Raw genomic sequence first — 18,769 nt, 5'->3', positions numbered from 1 at the left:
ATACGATTTTAGCCTAATCAGTCCGATGTCGATAGTTAAAAGAAAAGTTGAGTAAAAAAATGCTAATTCAGTCATAATGTTCTGCTAAATGTGCAACAGATTTTCTTTTAAAAATGACTTCAATTTCAGGTTGTATCTCACCAAAACTTACTATATGCCTTCAGAAGACTTGGAATATGATGCATAAGTTGCATGGACTAATTTGATTATGCTTTTTGGGACATTTTTAAGTTTTAAAGTGAAGCACTACTCACTACCATTGTATCGAAGAAAAAAGGGACATGAATATTGAGTAACATGTTCTTGTCATTAGAGTATAATTCAACAATATTATGTCTATATCAGACCTATGACAGAATTCACATTTTTTGGTGAACTATTCATTTAATTAAACTTGTCAAGAAATTGGACAATAGCAAAATGGTTTCTAATGTTTTGTGCATTCTGGATCATAGACATTTGAATCTATAGTCTTTGCACACTCACCCTGCTGCGAGCCTTTATCCGCTTGTAGACATAGTCAGGGAAAGGCTTACGTGTCACATACCGGCCGGATCCCTCAGTTGTGTGGAGATTCCCATCCTCCAAAACAATTTTTCCCTGGCTAATGACCACCAGAGGTGCCCCGCGAACCTCAGTGCCTTCAAAGATGTTGTACTCCACTGCCTGGAGAATGAGAAGAAACACTATGACACTGGTTTAGGAATAGCACTGACCAGTAATTTCCAACTAGGTGTACGTCACTTGTATCCCAAGGGGTAGTTAAACAAAAATATGACTTTGTTTCTTCCATGAATACTAAAGGAGATGTTAGGCAGCACATCTTTTGTATCTGCCTAACATTTCCAGTCATGTTCCACAGTAGAAAATAAAATGTCATATGGATTTGGAACAACACGAGTGAGTAAATGATGACAGAATTTTCATTTTTGGGTGAACTATCCTGTTAAAGAGAGAGGACTGTATTTAGTTTAAAAGTGAATCATTGTTGGTCTAACGGTCACTTCAATAGTATTACTGCTAATGCTAAATAAAGACGTCCAGATTCATATGTTAAAATGTATTGTCTTTTAAGTCATGCGCTAGAGTGAAAGTGTTGAGATGTCGTAAGATTTATACTGTGTGAGGAACAGGGCAAAAAGTACATGTTTATGAACTGATAATCCGCCATTTTACTCATGATTTGTGTGAAAGGGAATACAAATCATTGTCGTTGTAGTTCCTCTAGAGTTTATTTCACCAGGAAACTGCCACAATACATACAACGATCCACGTAAAAATAATTTAGGTATACTAATGTAATTCTATGACACCGAGTTGGCTATGGGGGTATATAGCACAAAAAAGATATGAAACCACTGGTGCAAAGAGTATGCCTGAAGAATGCTATTGATATACAAACGATTCCAATTCATTACATTTTGTATTCTTTCTATAGTTATGAAGCAAGAAATCATTAGACAAATGCCATGCTCTCCTGGTGAGATGGTTATGTTGAACTGCTCTAAATACTTCCACAAACTGCAACATGATATCCCATAAAAAATGTGCATGTTGGAAATCGTTACTGATCCCTTCAGGCCACTATAGAAGCAATACATTGAGGGCAAGTCGCTATGTTTTACTGTAGCATATACAGTGCAAAGAAAACATGGTAGGATGGAATTAGAGGGAGTGAGGAAGTATCTTAATAGTTTTCAGAATGTGTGTCTGTGTGTGTGTGTGTGTGTGTGTGTGTGCTGACCACCCTTCTAAATGCTACTGGAGCTTTGCTAAAAGCAATATAGTAAGTCTAACATGGCCTAAAAACAGCATGAAGTCATTCAGTTTATCTGATAACCAGCGCACACACATGCACACACTCACACACTAACTGTTTCCTTCCTCTGAAACTTACATGCAACCAGGTATTTTCTGACTGTGTATAATATAACATCTACAATACAAAGAAACCCAATCTTGGAAAGCTGGTGTTGTAAGCTCACACACAAATAGAACACATTTAAAAAAAAAGTTTTATTTTGTTGCGTACTCTGTTGTCCTCTGGGGGGGGAGGGGGTCAATTACATAGCTGAGAGCTGAGAATGACATCACTCCCATGAGTAACATGCCCACGCCCAAGAATTGGTCAGCACAACCAGTGTTCTGTGGTCAGGGCTGCGAACCACATCTGTAAAAACATAATTTTGGCCACTGGTCTACTAAGGATATAAATATGATGGCATCCATACAATGTTCACTTTCCCTTTTATTTATCATTGAATTAACTTTTATATTTGAATGTCTGCTCTTGTTTTGAAAATAACTTCTAAAACTCTGAATTTAAGTGGTTGAATTTAAAGCTAAAGTGTGTAATGACTTATATAAAAATAAAGGGTTTATTGATTATTTTATTATTTAACCATTTATTTAGCCTACAGTATTGTGATAATAGACAGCAGAACTCACCAGATTGTGGCTCTTCGCTGAGATAATCTTTGTAACATCAGGATCCCAAAGCACCAGGTCAGCGTCTGAGCCCACGGCAATGCGACCCTTGCGTGGGTACAAATTGAAGATCTTAGCTGCATTGGTGCTGGTAACGGCTACAAACTGATTTTCATCCATTTTTCCAGTTACCTACGAAAGATGGGGACCACTGTGAGAGATGGTTTTCTATGTATTTTTAACCCCGTCCATATCCAAATGTGTTTGATTGTTTACTAAGATGGGAATATTTAAAATCAAATCTCAATTCGCTTTTATGTTTGAAAGATGAATATATAAGGTAAACAAAATCACACTGGTAGTTTGTGATTAAATGTCCCCCCCATACTGTTTGAAGATCAGTTTATTTGTCTCACCACACATTTGTCCCAGATGATGGACATTCTTTCCTCAGTGCCATTGGTCCCTTCAGGAATAAGGGTGAAATCATCTTTACCCACAGCTCTCTGGGCGGTATTAAAAGTACAGTGAGCACTGCCTGTAACCTGCAGATCCCCACTGAAGGGTGAAGCATGAAGAGGCAAATGCCATGTTAAGAAAACAAAAACAAATGAGTTTATCATAAATATTTACATGTATTCATTTAGCAGACCCTTTTATCAAGAGTGATTTAGGATGCTTCATCCTTGGGTCCTTTTAAAAAAAAAAAACTCAGACCACTTTAAATAAAAAAGTAGTTGAACTGAAAGTGAAAAAGCAACCAGTGCTCTTTGGGTTCACACTAGTGATGCACCGAAATTTCGGCCACCGAAAATCTTCGGCCAAAAATTGAATTTTTTGCCGAAAGAGAAAAAAGGCTAAAAATATGAGCCGATATCAACTGTGTGGAAATACTTCAAAGCAGTACCGCCGCTCCCTATACGCATACTACGCAGTCTGCGTAGAGCACCAACTCCCTAGGAGGGTACCATCTTACCCTATTAGGGCACCAGAAAGTCCACCGGTGTTATCCAAGGACCCGAAAGCAGTTGTGGAACACAGACGATCGCTTCACGCTCATATTACGCGACAATCCTCTTTACTACTGACGCATGAACAAAGATGGTTTTCCATTGCATATTTTTTCTGTCCAATTTTGGTGTGTTACTTTCAATAAAAGATTTGTAGTTCAAATTCATGAAATTCATTAAAAAGTATAATATTAATACAATTATATTTAAAAAACAGACATAGATTATTTACGCGAGTGCATGCCACCAAGATGGACGAGACATGGAACATGAGTGTCCGGATCCCGAAACCAAAACTGAACCAGACAAAAGGGTCAGGATCCAGACACCATGCTCCAGACATGAAACAAGACCAACTGAAAACACAAGACAGACATGGGACAATAAAGCCACGTGATAACTACATTCTTACATCCAGACCAATTATTTCCACCCCTTCCCTTCTTCTTCATCTTAACAACAACAATAACAACAACAATGTAAATAATAATACATAAATAAGATGAATAATTCTAAACTAAATAAAAACAACTTTAAAATGTATAAAATGTAGGATTATTAGTATGATGATTCTTAATAATAATACCAATAATAAATACTAATACTAATAAATAAACAAAATAATAATACATTTAATATTGAATAAAAGTATACAATAATAATACAAAAAAAAATAGCAAAAGTTGTTATAATAATGGAAAAGACTGACCAACTGCTCAAAAGTTTGCACAGGGGTGGGTGGGCTAGTTACCTTACCCACAGATCCTCAGGGGACACCCTAACCAACTACGAGAACAATACAAGGAAAACATTCCAGTGATCCTACAAGAGGTGGGATGGAAGACGGGTCAATTAAGACAGACTCCACTGACACGACTGGAACCATGACTAATGAGTAAAGGATCCTTAGGAAATGTAGTTGAGGGTGGAGGAGGTTAACGACTAACAAGGGTCTTCAGATTCAACTATATAGTTTAAAATGAGGCAGACACAGCCTTGCGTTTCAGCAGCAGGTCAGACAAGAAGGATACAGAGCCCGGTTGAGCACCACAGCACTACTGAATCCACTGTAGTAGAGGGGCAACAAGAAGACCAGTACTGCCAGCAGGACAAGTCAAGCCCACAAGGTGAGCTGCAGGAGGATAAAACTCTCAACCCACAGACAAGACCAGGAAGGCAAAACAACGAGAAGAAGCTAAGGAGAAGGAAACGAATCAATTGGCCAAGATCAAATGACAATGAAGCATGGAACAGACTAGATCAGGACCTGTGCTCCACATTGGAGAATCCAGTTATTGGAAGGGTGGATGGCAAGCTGAACCTGTTTAGTGACATTGTTTCTATTGGAAGAAGCTGTGCATACCCCTGGAATTGCGAATAGCAGTAGCAGTAGCCATCTTTATACCCATAGAACAAGAATCCACTAATATTAGTCAGTTTAGAAGTATTGCTCTACTGAATGTAGAGGGATTTATACAAAGGAGAATGTCTGACTACCTCCTAAAAATTGATTCATAGACACCAGCTGCCACAAGGCAGGTGTACCAGGTTTTCCATGGTGAGTGGAGTGTATCAATAATATTGGGGCACAAAAAGACCTCCATATAGTCTGGCTGGACCAGTCAAATGTGTATGGATCAGTTCCACACCAGCTCATCCACTATGCAGTGGAGTTTTTCCATGTACAAGAGTGTATTAGGAGCTTTATATACAGTTTCAATGGGGACCTGGAGATATGTCATACAACACAGGAGTACACAATTGATTGGCAGCAACTGGAAAAAGGAATTGTGATGGGATGTTCATTCTCTCCCATCCTGTTCATAGCAGCATTTGAGATCATCCTAATTGGTGCCAGATAGATGGCCAGAGGAACCCGTGCACAGTCTGGAGTGAGGAGACTTTCTAGTGCTGGACAGCTATATGGACAATGTCACAAGCAAGCTTCTGGAAGAGCTTTTCACATGGGCCAAGATGAAGATTAAGCTAACAAATCTGCATAGCCTTTCCATTTGTAAGAGGGATTAACCAGGATATAGTTTGAAGTACAGTAGATGGGAAAATAAAATCACAGTGCTGACAGAGCAATGTACTTAAAGCTTAGGGAGAGAATACCCAGCAGATCATTCAAATAAACACATGGCAGGGTTGGTTCTGAAGCAGCTGAAACAAAGCTTGAATAAGATAGGACATTGTCATCTGCCAGGCAAATACAAGATCTGGTGTTATCAAATTACACTGTATCATCACCTGCAGTGACAGTGGAAAAGATGGACATCAAAGCCAACAGTTACATCAGGATGTGGCTGGGTTTGCCTCCTTGTCTTTCAGATGTAGCATTGTTTGGAAGAAATGCCTTACAACTGCCACAAAAGCCCATCATCCTGGGCTACAAGCAGGAAATGACTAGGCTGTTCATAGAACTGAGGGAATCATCAAACCTGGCTGTGAAGACTAGTCAGGCCCAGGTTCAAACAGGCTGTGCTTGGAAGGCAGAGAAGGCTGTAAAAAGGGCAGTTTCAAGACTGAATCAACATGAGATTTTTGGAAGAACCAAATCAGGAAGAACAGGCCTTGGATGTGGGGTGATTCCCAAACTGTGGCCAGCAGCCTCTAAAAAAACAGAGGAAAGTGATGGTAGTAAAATAAGTATCTAGGATGGAATAAGAAGGGTAAATTATTAGAGCAGTCAACCAGAGGACCAAGGGTATTGGACAGTAAGAGAGGGTACATCTGATAGAGTTTTAGGATATGATGACCTGTGGATGGAACCCCAAGAACCCCAAGATCCACATATGTTACTTTTCCAAGCCCTATATATTTGTCTCTGTGGTATAGCAAAGTGGAGAGTTGTCCCCTGTGTGAGGCCCCAAGAGCAAATAAGCAGCACATGATGGCTGGGTGAAAGATCGCCTTGGCATAAGGACAATAAAGGTGGCAGCATGATCATGTCCTGCAACAGCTGGAGTAAAGGCAAACAAAAGCCACCATGCTCTTCAGAGGAAGTTAATTGAGTTTGTTAAAAAAAATGGAGGCAATGCACATGGTACTAAACAGATGGAAGAAAGATCAATCCTGGCGCATGGAGGTGATTGGACAATGGTGGTCAACCTTGGACAGCAACTGAAATTATCTTCTAAGGTTGTCATTACTTACTTGAGGCCAGATGTGGTGTTATGATTGGCAACAGCTATAAAAGTTATACTGATTGAGCTTACTGTCCAATGGGAAGAGGGACTGGAGTCAGGCTATCAGAGGAAGAAGCTCAAATATGCTGATCTGGCCGTTGAGTGCAGGGACAATGGATGAAGGACTGCCACTTACCCTGTGGAGGTCGGGTGTTGAGGATTTATGGGAAGATCAATGCAGCATCTATTGAAAGATGTTGATATCAGATTGGATCAGCATTGAAGATGTAATCTGAGAAAGGGAGCTTCTGGCTATGGTTAAGAAGGAAGGACAAAAGGTGGAGTGTGCAGAAGTGAGAAAGTAGGAATATGGAACATTTATGATACAGTATGTGGTGATGTAGTATGTGGGAGAGGGGAAGGGGTGGGTAGGAATTATTTCCTCTGACCAACTCAGTCCTTAACCGGGAGTGTCTGGAGAGAGATTGAGTGGGGGAGCAAAACCATGCCAAGCTAGGTGTTGGAGGGTGGCTGACGCAGTCTCGTGGCTTGCTTCTTATGTCACTCTTCTACTTAGTCTGTCGGGGTATTGGTTTGAGGATAGCCATTGGAAGATAGTAGGCATAGTCTGATAGCTAGTTTTTCTCAAATAAAAGAGGCCTTGGATTTAGGGTAGGACTGCTTATGGTTGGGGTTATCGATCCCTGGCTGCATGGTGTGACCTGTAAAGGAGCAAGTTCTTGATGGGGATGCAAGAACTAGAAGAAAAAAGAAAAAATCTGGTGTCCAGCTGCGGGGGGTGGCAGGGAGATGTCCCTGACCACTGCTCCGCCACCTGGAGATGTTCTGGGATTAATGGGGTGAAACATTTGTTATGGGTGGCTCCCGGCTGAAGACCCCATAGCTGGATGACTGAAGGGTACTGGTGGAGGTGCGGCAGGAAAAATGCTCAACATGTTTAGATGGCTTCATGAGCATTTGATAATATTATTACTAAATAATTACTAATAATACCAATACCTAAACTATTGCAAATGATAAATAAACAAAATAAAAATAACTAACATTTATTAAAATTATTACAAAAATTCATTGATTGTTCAAAAAATGTAAATATATATTTATAATACTGTTTTATATATTTCATTCACCACAGACTTAAAACAAACCATATTCAAGCCACCTCCCGAGATGGTATAAATGTGGCTTTTTTGGAGCCTTCATATATGAGCCAAAATTATTTTCAACCACTCTCAAGTGTGAAAACACTCTCACAGTCCACTTATTACAAAGGCAATCCCTTATTGTGGGATTTGAACCTACAACCTTTTGGTTACCAGTCCAGATCTTTAACCACTACGTTACACATCCAAATTGTTCTAAATAGTAGGAGTAGTATCTAAAATGATAAAGTCATTTATCTACTAATAAAGTCTTTGACGGCTCTTACCATGACAGCAGTGAGTTTAGATAGTCTGGTGTGGTGGGATCTGGACTCAAGGGTGGGGACGTCACGTAGGCGGCAGCCTTGGCCCAGTTCTTGCTCCAATAGTGTGATCCGTCTGTGCCAAGACTTGCTGTGATTGGCTCTCCATACACAACGGTGCCTAAATGTTTCAATTATCCTGATTTAGTAACAGCATAAACATTTTACTAACCTTGCCTAATTCTGAGGCCTGACCAGCATGATGTAATTTGTTGTTGTCAAGCCAAGAACAGCTGAGTCATAGTATGTTATATTTTTTGTTGGACTGCAGCACATCCCTGCTCATAAAACCTACCTTGGTTGTCCAGACATAAAAAAAAACTCATTTTAATGGCACAAAGTGTGTGGAATCAACTCAAATTTCAAATCATCTGAGATTGTTCTTCATAGAATATGTACATGTATTTCAAGGCTGAAATATACATTATGTTGATAATTCGACCTTAAATGTATCCCCTAGGTTTGGACAAATTCATTTTGGATCTAGTCAGTCCAACTAATGTTATGTGCATTCTATAGTAAAGAGGCCAGATGATGTCTTCACCAAAAAAATAAAGAAATTAGTGTACGTTGAGCATTGCGATTTCTTGCTTTAATTTCTTTTAAGAGTGGTCTGTCTCCTCTTTCTTAGGTGCTGTTCACACAGGACATGTTCTTGCATTCAGCGAGATGGAGCTCAAACGAATTTAAACAAACATGGTATTTCAAGATGCACTTTAAAGGTTGAACTGTATAACCCTCTGGGGTCGACGGATCGTCATTTCAGCGGAAACAACATAAAATTCTCTGTCATTTTGGGGTATACAGATAAAATGTAAGACATCATTAGAGACTATAAACGGTCTACTTTTATTTGTGTACACTCACAAAAACAACAAAACCTTGTGCTTTTGTAAAATAAAGAAAATAAAAAGGGTCAGCTTTCAGCAGTCTCTGTGTTCACGAGCATATTTCTGAAACACGTCACAAAAATGAACTGACACTCTGCGAATTCTTATCACACAAACATGAAATATATGTCTAAATAAAGCTTAAAATGTCTACTTTTAAATAAAACAATGTATCCTGCAATGTAATCTGTATAAAACAAAGCGATGTACAGTTTCTCCTGGCTCAGTGAATTATATCTCATGTGATCACACCCACCAGCAGAGTCGCTATTCATACGGTAATGTGCTGAGACGATAAAATCAAATGGTAAACACCCCCGACAGTGCCTTAAAAACATATAGTGCATTCACTTATCTGCACATTTGGAAGACAGCATAATACACAAGTGAGAAAACTCCTGGATAGTGACGAAGAGTTACAATTTTCCTCAGAAGAAGACTGGGACTCTGATGAACGTTTGTATTTTGAAGAGGGACTTGATCCAGCCGAGTATACAATTTCGGATGAGTAAGTAATTTGTTTTAATTAGTTGACATGCTATTTTATATAAACATGTACATATTTTACTAGTGGGACTGTTCAGTGTATTGAAATTTGAAATATGTCCTAATAAGCAAGTTTTAGTTACATTTAAATGCTGTTTTGGCTAAAGCAGGTATTTAAATTGTATGCTGTATGATATAAATATGATATGTAATATGTTTAGATTATATTTTAACTAGTGTTAATGCTGCCTCATTATCATCAACAAAGCTTGTGCTTGCAAATATGTGTTCAGGTTAAATGAGTAAAATGCACTTTAAATATGCCCATATTAGAAAATCAGCATATTATGACTTCTGAAGGATCATGTGACACTGAAGACTTCAGTAATGATGCTGAAAATTCTATATATTCAAATAGAAAACTGTTCTTTTAAATTGTAAAAATAGTTCAAAATATCACTGATTTTACTGTATTTTGGATCAAATAAATCCAGTCTTGGTGAGCAGAAGAGACTTCTTTTAAACTGTAGTGTAGGTCTAAAATTAAGTAAAGTCTTTATGTAAAGAAAATGTAGTCAGATTACTTCTTTTAACTTAAAACTTGATTTTGATCATTAAGTCTCCTCACATTCCTCATTGATAGGCCCAGGGGAGGGGTATTTTGTCTCCTCAGGTGTGAATTACAATCAATATTCATTATAGTTCACATCGCATATGACCTTTCTAACACTAAAAGTGTCTTACAAAAGTTAAATTACTATATTGTTTTGTATGAATGAGTGATCAGGATGGTTTTCACATCATTTTGTAGCAAAAACTCTAGGCTACAAGATCCAGTTCTCAAAAGGCATGTGGACAAATGTTTAGTATGTGTTATATGGCCTTATTTCAATTAATTAAACATTTTGTTTTTTCAAAAACCATGCATAAATGTTATTTTCTCAAAAATACAAACATGTACACACATGTTGCTCACATATTACTGTAGCCCAGGTTGTGCTGAATACAGTGTTATCAGACTTTATCCATTAATGTGTTTTTAAGCAACTGAAAAAAGCACAAATGTCAAGGCATGGCCTTTTCCAGGGCCAAAAACACCCTCAGACCCCAGAGGGTTAACTTGAAACGGCATCTCAACATGGAGCTCATGGCATGAGGCACTTAAAACACACATCACAACACAAAGACATCCATCTAGCACACGTTAACATGAAAAAGAATAATAAAAACTGCAAAATGTCTGTCTCAGGTTTGGATCTGACCTTTCTTCCTGGCATTGGCGATGACATCAGCAGCACTCTTGCTCATCACCTTGGTAATGTAAAGAGGGCAGTTGGTCTGATTGGCCACTGTTACAGAGCGGTTGACTGCCTCCGCCTCCACCTAATCAATCGAGAAATCCAACCATTACAAACATTTTCTTTATAGAGAAACAAACAAAAGGAAAGTCTCTTTCTGATGGAAAACAGAAAATGTATTTTCTCAGAAATCATTGGCATGTCCCAACCTCTTCTGGACGGCTGAGGACATGTCCCTCTGGTCCAGTGATACCCAATTCAAGGATCCTGTGCTGTTCCTGTTGAAGGAAAAAAAAGGACAAAAAGAAAATATGAGTGAAGGGAAGAGGAACTAATCTTGAATTGCTGATAGTCATCATAGTCTCTCTTTATACTTCATCTAAAAAAAAAAAATTATCCCCGCAATCTAACTTGGTACAAAGAGTTCTCTTATCTTCTGAGATGATCATGATGAATACACATAACTGTAGGCCAGAAGTTAGCTGCAATTAATAATATAGACATCATGTAAGAATATTTGCTTTGGTTTCGCTTGCCAGTACAAAGTCTAAGTGTTCATTGTAGAACACATGTTTTGATTTAGCATCTCCAAACAGTTTATTGTTAATAGTAACATGGTGAATCAGAGCTCAGTGTTGGACTATGTGCCCTCTCTGTATATCTCACCTCGGCTATGATGTCCCCATTTTCTGCATGAACCTGAGCAATTGCGCCAAGATCCCGAATAACACTTAACACTTCATAGATCTGCAAAGAAATACATACACGTAAACACACACTCGAGACTCTTAGAAAGGAATGCAAAATATAGTACAAGCATTATTTAACCAAATGCAGCAATCACTAGCAAACTATCCAAGCATCATTTCATTTTGAATAAGGCAGGGACTCTTTTTGAAGATATAATGTTTTAGCACAATACTCTTGGGAATTAGAATATAAACAGCTATACAAACTAAATATGTCTCTGTGTAAGCTGAATTCAGACCACCACCATACAAAAATGAACTGTGGTGGTACTATAGTGCAGTGATGTTAATAATTGTGTCAGAAATGTAACTTTTTTACTGTGTTTTATAATAATATTTTACAACATTTGACCCCTTGATCTGATTTTCCAGGGCATGTTTTACCTTTATAACTTTAGGGCATTTTTTGCCCCAAAACACACAGTGTAAACCACAATGTAAAATAGAGAAATCAAAAGGAGAGAAAAAAACTAACTTAGTGGTTAGGGTTAAGGTTAGTTAAGCATAGCCCTAAACATAACTAACCCTAACCAGCTTTGGTACTTCTATATATATATAGAAGTATATATATATATATGAACATCCTATATATATATATATATATATATATATACTGAAAATAAAGAAAAAAATTAAAATACAGTTGTTTCCTATTAAATTAAACCAGCATCATTGGTATTTTTCTTCCAAGCCCTCATTAATTTCTGACCCTGCTATAGATGGTTATGCCACAGTACTTTGATGTACACCATGGTACTGAATGATAACCATATTCATAAACCAAAATGTTACACCAAAGAATACCACTGTACTACCACGGTACATGTCAAAAAGACGGTATCACCATGGCATTATGTTCAAAATAATGCGGATAACCAGGTTTTTATTCTCATAAAGATGTAAAACATGTCATCTACATTGTAAAATGTTTAAGAGACAAGTATGTGGGTACAACTCAACTTTAGGTATATAACCTGAAGTAGGTCAGGGAGGAATTTATACCTGTGAATCAGTGAGCTGAAAGACATCTTTGTAAGCCAGGTAAACAAGGAAAGAGTTAATTCCTGCAGACAAAGACAGAGTATGAAATTACAGAGGGAAATGAGAGAGTCTATGAGACATAAGGTTAAACAGCACAGCAGTAAAATTCCTTACTGATGGAGTAAACGCTAATTCTGGTAGATTGCACAGCAGATACAGATGTTCGAATGAGTAAAAGCTGGCAGTAGATTACCATGATCTCTGACGAGTGCCTCCATCTCCTCCTGGACACCCTTATGCCATTCGGTGATGTCCACATGAAGGGAGTAGTCACAACACGCTTTGCTGTCCGCCCATTCACGCCACTGATTAAAGGCAGAGATCAGACTCGTCCCAGGTTCAGGCACCACATGGTCAACTGTTTACATGCACAAATATACACACAGTGGTTAGGTGGATATTAAGAAGCTTCTACACATTAACCCTAAAATGCATATCGATAACAAATGTATCTAAAAAATGCCCAGATAGTACCAAATTTTAAAAACATTTTCATGACAATTAGAAATGAACAGAAAATAACATATTATGCTATATTTTGATGTCAAATATTTCATGACACAACTGGCTGTCAAACACATAGTGAGCTACCAACCTAGTCTCATTGAATGAGTGTTACTACAACTACATTTTGTACATTTTATGAGATCAAGCTACACATAAACATAAGCTACACATAAGATATATATATATATATATATATATATATATATATACTCAGACACCTTTTGATTCTAAATAGACATGCAACTTACATCATATCAGTATTAGCCATATCATACTGTTCATGTGTTACACTTGCTGTAGTTTACTTCCATGTTGCTTCTTCATCAAATAGCAAAGTCAAATGTAAATAAAGTCAATCACTGAAACATCAGTCACCTTGAGTAAGAAATAGCATGTATAATATGTAGTATAGTATGTGTACACACTAATGGAATAGTAATAATTCACCATTTTCACACAGAAAATCAATGTGATGTAGTAGTAATTTGTATGAATATAGTACTAATTTGTCTAGTAATAAACAAAGAAATAGACATCCTGTGATATTAAACATAAAATAGATATGAATATGATTTATGGAAGCTCAAAAAAAGAAGGCTGCTAAGTGGTTTTTAGTGCATTTTTATAAGGTTGCTTACTCGCCCAAGTCAAAAGAGCCCACCCTCAAGTCTCAAGTCAAACATACTGATCATGGTGGTTCCGCCAGCCAGGGCAGCGCGGGTGCCTTGGTAGAAGTCATCTGCTGCAGTCATGCCCCTGTCGGGCATCTGGAAGCGTGTGTGCACATCAATGCCACCTGGCATCACCATGCCCCCATGAGCATCGATGGTTTTTACCCCACCAGGCACTATCAGATTTTCTCCAATTTGTCTGTAAAGTAGACCAGAGTGAGATTTGAAAAACATTATCATAAATACAGTTTGGTGAATTCAATGAATCTTGACTAAATTGGGTCTAAGCTATTTCATATGTATTGGGCCCAAGCTATTTCATCTGATTCTAGAAGAATGTCAAATGATATTAGGGGATTTCCGTGCCAACAAACTCAACATAAAAGAACATTATAATCAATGTGTATTGAACTAAGGAATAGTTCCCCCAAAAAAAAAAAGAATCATCAAATTCTGTTAGCTCTCAAACTTACTTGATCAAGCCATCCTCGATATAGATGTCGGCACAGAACGACTGATCGTCGTTCACAATCTTAGCCCCTTTAATCAGGAGACGGTCACTCTGCAGAGAGAGATAAAAACTGTGTTAGTATCATATTGAAGTATACATGCTGCAGAAGGTATCTATTCACCTTGACACAGCACTTAAGAACTGTTCCAAGGTGTTAGTGTTAACAGGTGTAATAACAGGTGTAATAACACTCAAGATTAGTATGCAAAAAGAAACATTGGCCAGCAGGGCGGCAACCACCATTCAGATTTGTGGTCGGCTGAAATGGGTTTCTCAATGACCAATTAAATTTAGTCTCCCCACTAAAATGTAACATAAAATGTAACATAACAAAATGTGCAAATTTAACCAGGACCAATAAAATAAACTAATGAGGCTTCAAGCACCATTGCGGCATCAGCCACATTCTTTATAAGGAGCATCAGTGAATTCTGTGGCCTTCACTATTATAAACATATGTTCACCATGGAACACGTATCTGTCATTGCGCTACAATGTGCTTAGCTTAGATGATGCAATGTGTTGCAAAAGATACTGCTTCAATCCAACAAGCTGAGCTAAAATTAATTAAAAACTGTAATATTTTCATGGCTAATGTGTTGTGACTGTAAAAAGTAATATAACCTGTAATAATTAACTTGAGGAACTAATTCTATCTGATTTAACCTCAGTTTTGTTGGTTGAACCTATTGTATTCAGGTTGATTCAGATATGTTCAATAGTATTTTTGACTTGAATCAAACAAGATTCTTTTTAGATGTTAAAACATAAAACACATTTTACATTAACAATTTACATGCTGTTCCAAAGGTATCCCAGTTAATATTGATATCTGGCTGAAGTCAATCAGAGGTAAGGTGAAATCAGGCCATTCAGTCTACTTTTACAATTGAAATATTTGACACACCAATCTTATTGAGCATGTTACATGCATGATCTTAAACTGATTATGCCTAATAAGCCATCAATGTGTAAGATCATGTAAACAGCTGAAACAATTTTCTTTTAATAAACAAGGTAATAAACAATTGACACAGGTAGATCTTTGCCCATTACCAAGATTTTGCAATGCATGTAAACACCTTTACTGGTGTTCTTACCGGCTTATCCAATTTGAGCATGACTGTTTTCGTTTTGACAGCAAAAACATAGAATAATCTAATGATTTAATGTAAATAAATGTAAACATGGGTTTATTACATTGTCTGACCTTTTTAATAAACAGATTTTTGGTTGTTGGCAGAGTATTGGTGTGCACCACTCAATGTCAAAATGACACAATTTAACCGTATCTACCCTATACTTGTTCATTTTAGTATATGGTACTGTTATCATAAAAAATTAAATTTGTATGTGTGGGCATCCTTTTCCTCCACCCCAATGGGTAGGCCAGGAGTATTTACAGTAAATCCAGTCCTGGAGGGCCACCATCCTGTAGCGTTTAGTTCCACCCCTGTTCTTAAGTAATTCTGAAGACTTTGCATAGCTTGTTAGTTATGTTTGATAAGGGTTGGCACTCAACTCTGCAGGATGGTGGCCCTGAAGTATGCAATTCCACACACAAGCTTAGTGGGACCCGCAATTCAACACAAAACCTTAGTGGGACCAACCCCCCCACCCCCGCGACATTACTCCCAGCTGTCCGCCTCCCAACGAATCCCTGATTAGGTCTAAGTGTCTGGTTCAAGGCTTAACAGGACACCCAGTTCTGACTGTGGTCTACAACCACATTGCAATGAATGAATGAGGGAAACATCTTTCCCTACAGCTCTTAATATTAAGAGTAAAACAGTTGAATAGACACCCTGGTATGGACACTGCCACTCTGGATTCTATTTACACACAAGGCCCCAGTTGAACGTTAATTTTTATGAAAGGGAAGAGATGGAACAATTCCCGTCACAAGGCCCTCTGCATCGTCCTGGGACAAAGGTGGCTCTGTCTTGGTTTCTGCCTCTTTGCGTGCTTGTTGGCAACCCAGCAACATGGGGCCCTGGGTAAGTTCCCAAGCTCGGCCCTGATTCATTTAGTGATGAATGAAAATCCTCCAGTGACCTGACATTTCCTACTACACATCTCAAGGCAATATTACAGAGAAAAACATGTAGAAAAAACAAATCAGATGCAGTTTTACTGAAAACCAAATGGCAGTTCTTTGCTGAGGGGTTTCTGGGACAGTGCAAGTGGCTCAGGCGGTCAGCCACATCGAACAGCTGCTTAATAACATACATTACATAACTCGAAAATCACTGTTATCTGTTTACTCTGTATCTGTGCACAACTTGACCATATGACATCATCAAACAGGTCTTGTTTTGAGGAATTATGAAAAAATGGCAGACTACATAAAGTGGATTCAGCCATTCAAAATATAATATATCCTTGAGAGCTCAACCAAACACAGCCACTGGCCTCAATCAATGCTGAGTTAAAGCATTATGACATCATCAAACAGGTCATAATGAGTGGTGGTGGTGTAGTGGTCTAAAGCACATAACTGGTAATCTGGTAATCAGAAGGATGCTGGTTCGAGCCCCACAGCCACCACCATTGTGTCCTTGAGCAAGGCACTTAACTCCAGGTTGCTCTGGGGGATTGTCCCTGTAATAAGGGCTCTGTAAGTCGCTTTGGATAAAAGCGTCTGCCAAATGCATAAATGTAAATGTAATAATGATAATTAGAGGAAGTTTGTGAAAAAATAAGGATTCTGTGCCTGGATTATTGCTTATGTTGGACCTTTTCCATAGAATCACAGTGCATGAGAACATATTGGGAACACACGCTCACAGGAAGTGTTCTGCTCGGAATGTTTATTGCTCTGAACCACAGTTTGACCACTGTTTGCCATAAATGATTATGTATTTTGTGAACATCATGTCATCAGTTATTTATAAGTCATTTTGGGTTTTGTACTGTTCTCAATATCAGCAAGGTAGGCTTGCCAAACATGCCTGAACTATTACATGCTGTCTACTGTAAGTACTTTTTAACCTACACTGTAAAAAGCGGTAACCTGCAATTGTTATTCTAACCAGAGGTGGGTAGTAACACGTTACATTTATTCCATTACATTTACTTGAGTAAGTGGGCGAAAATTTTGGGGGAAAATTTTACTTTTAGAGTAGGTTTAAAAGTGGGTGCTTTTTGCTCTCACTCAAGTAAATTTATAATATTTTTTTTTTTATTTTACTTTACAATGTGTGGCATTACTGTCGTTACATTACTGGGTTTAATTTGAATTAATGTGTAATTTATTGAGAGATTATTGAATGGGACTTTTACAAGAGCGGAAGTTCACAGCTGTGCACTCTCACAGACAGTCTCTCACTCACTGCAGCCGCATCAAACTCTTCAAAGTGAATGCAATCATGCAATGCCTTAACACCAAGAAAGCTGATATTTCAAGATTAAAGTCGCAGCTCCAACTTCAGGCGGCACACTGAGGTAAGTTTTGGCTCTAATTCTAACGTGGGCTTTTCTGTGTAATGAGATGGTAATTTGCAGGGTGATAATGTAACTGGGCTCTTATGACATCAGTTTTTAAGCTTACAGCTTTAAATCAGTGCAGCAATATATCAATGTGCTTTGTCCCGCATGTCATAAGCAGTTTTCATTTACTTACCCTTCATACAAATTAATCTGTATGTTTTGTCTCTCTATATGTTATTATTTTATTTTAATCCAGTAATGATTTGTCAAAAAGTAATTTACTACATTCAGCATGAAATAAAACATTGCAGGAGTGAAGGAAGCAGTAAACTCCCATCTCGTACATATTCCCTGTGGTGGATTGATGGAAATTAACCATTGTCGAGTTTATATCAAATGTACACTTGAAATTAGAGCCATTGTGGGTAAGAATGAGTGAAAAAAAGTAGGGAACGAGTGGCTCACTCAGAATTCAGACACTCCTACAAAATAGCAGACACTTGAATTATGCACTATATAGTGGAGCGTACTCTGTATTTAGAGAGCGGTGGTACTGCTGTACAGAACTAACGATCTAAATACTTATGACACTGAAAACTGTAATTACACTGAAATAAGAATCCACACAGGACTTTAAAAGCTATGAAATAGCAAAAGAAGGCATTAATAAAGCATAATCTTCCTTTGGTTTATATTTCAGCATTATATATAATGTCCTTGTGGGACATTTTCACGTTTTCACTGTAATAATTACTAGAAATGTTTCCAAACCTCTCTTCTTATTGACAAATTCATCCAGATCTGACAAGAGCCCTTAAATGGTTAGTTCACACCAAAATTACAGTTCTCATTATTTACTCACCCTCATGCAACCCCAGATGTATGACTTTCTTCTGCTGAACTTAAATTAAGATTTTAGAAGATTTTCTCAGCTCTGTAAGTCCATACAATGCAAGTGAATGGGTGGCAACATTTAAAGCTAAACAAACAAACATAAAAATAATCCATAAAACGGTTAAATCAGTATCTTCAGAAGCGATGTGATAGGTGTGGATGAGAAACAGATCACTTTCACATTCTTCTTCTTGTGTTTTTGGTGATTCACATTCTTCTCTGCATATCTCCCCCTGCTGTCT

At 37.9% G+C, this 18,769-nt stretch overlaps 1 protein-coding gene across 2 annotated transcripts in view; it reads right to left on the bottom strand.

Moving 5' to 3' along the window:
• Positions 1-18,769, bottom strand: part of LOC127635838 (dihydropyrimidinase-related protein 2) — a 33,868-nt gene that overhangs the window by 3,936 nt on the left and 11,163 nt on the right. For both annotated transcript variants that reach the window (XM_052116082.1, XM_052116081.1), the window contains 11 exons: positions 14,167-14,255; positions 13,708-13,892; positions 12,709-12,873; positions 12,477-12,538; positions 11,392-11,472; positions 10,935-11,003; positions 10,690-10,810; positions 8,016-8,172; positions 2,844-2,985; positions 2,449-2,619; positions 487-666 (listed from right to left, as the gene is read on the bottom strand). In XM_052116082.1, coding sequence (XP_051972042.1) covers positions 487-666; positions 2,449-2,619; positions 2,844-2,985; positions 8,016-8,172; positions 10,690-10,810; positions 10,935-11,003; positions 11,392-11,472; positions 12,477-12,538; positions 12,709-12,873; positions 13,708-13,892; positions 14,167-14,255 — 1,422 coding nt within the window. The remainder of the gene's footprint in view (positions 1-486; positions 667-2,448; positions 2,620-2,843; positions 2,986-8,015; positions 8,173-10,689; positions 10,811-10,934; positions 11,004-11,391; positions 11,473-12,476; positions 12,539-12,708; positions 12,874-13,707; positions 13,893-14,166; positions 14,256-18,769) is intronic.

The sequence above is a fragment of the Xyrauchen texanus genome, chromosome 43, assembly GCF_025860055.1.
Source record: "Xyrauchen texanus isolate HMW12.3.18 chromosome 43, RBS_HiC_50CHRs, whole genome shotgun sequence".
NCBI lineage: Eukaryota > Metazoa > Chordata > Actinopteri > Cypriniformes > Catostomidae > Xyrauchen > Xyrauchen texanus.
Note: the sequence above shows the minus strand (reverse complement) of the source record. Positions and strands in the feature narration are given on the sequence as shown.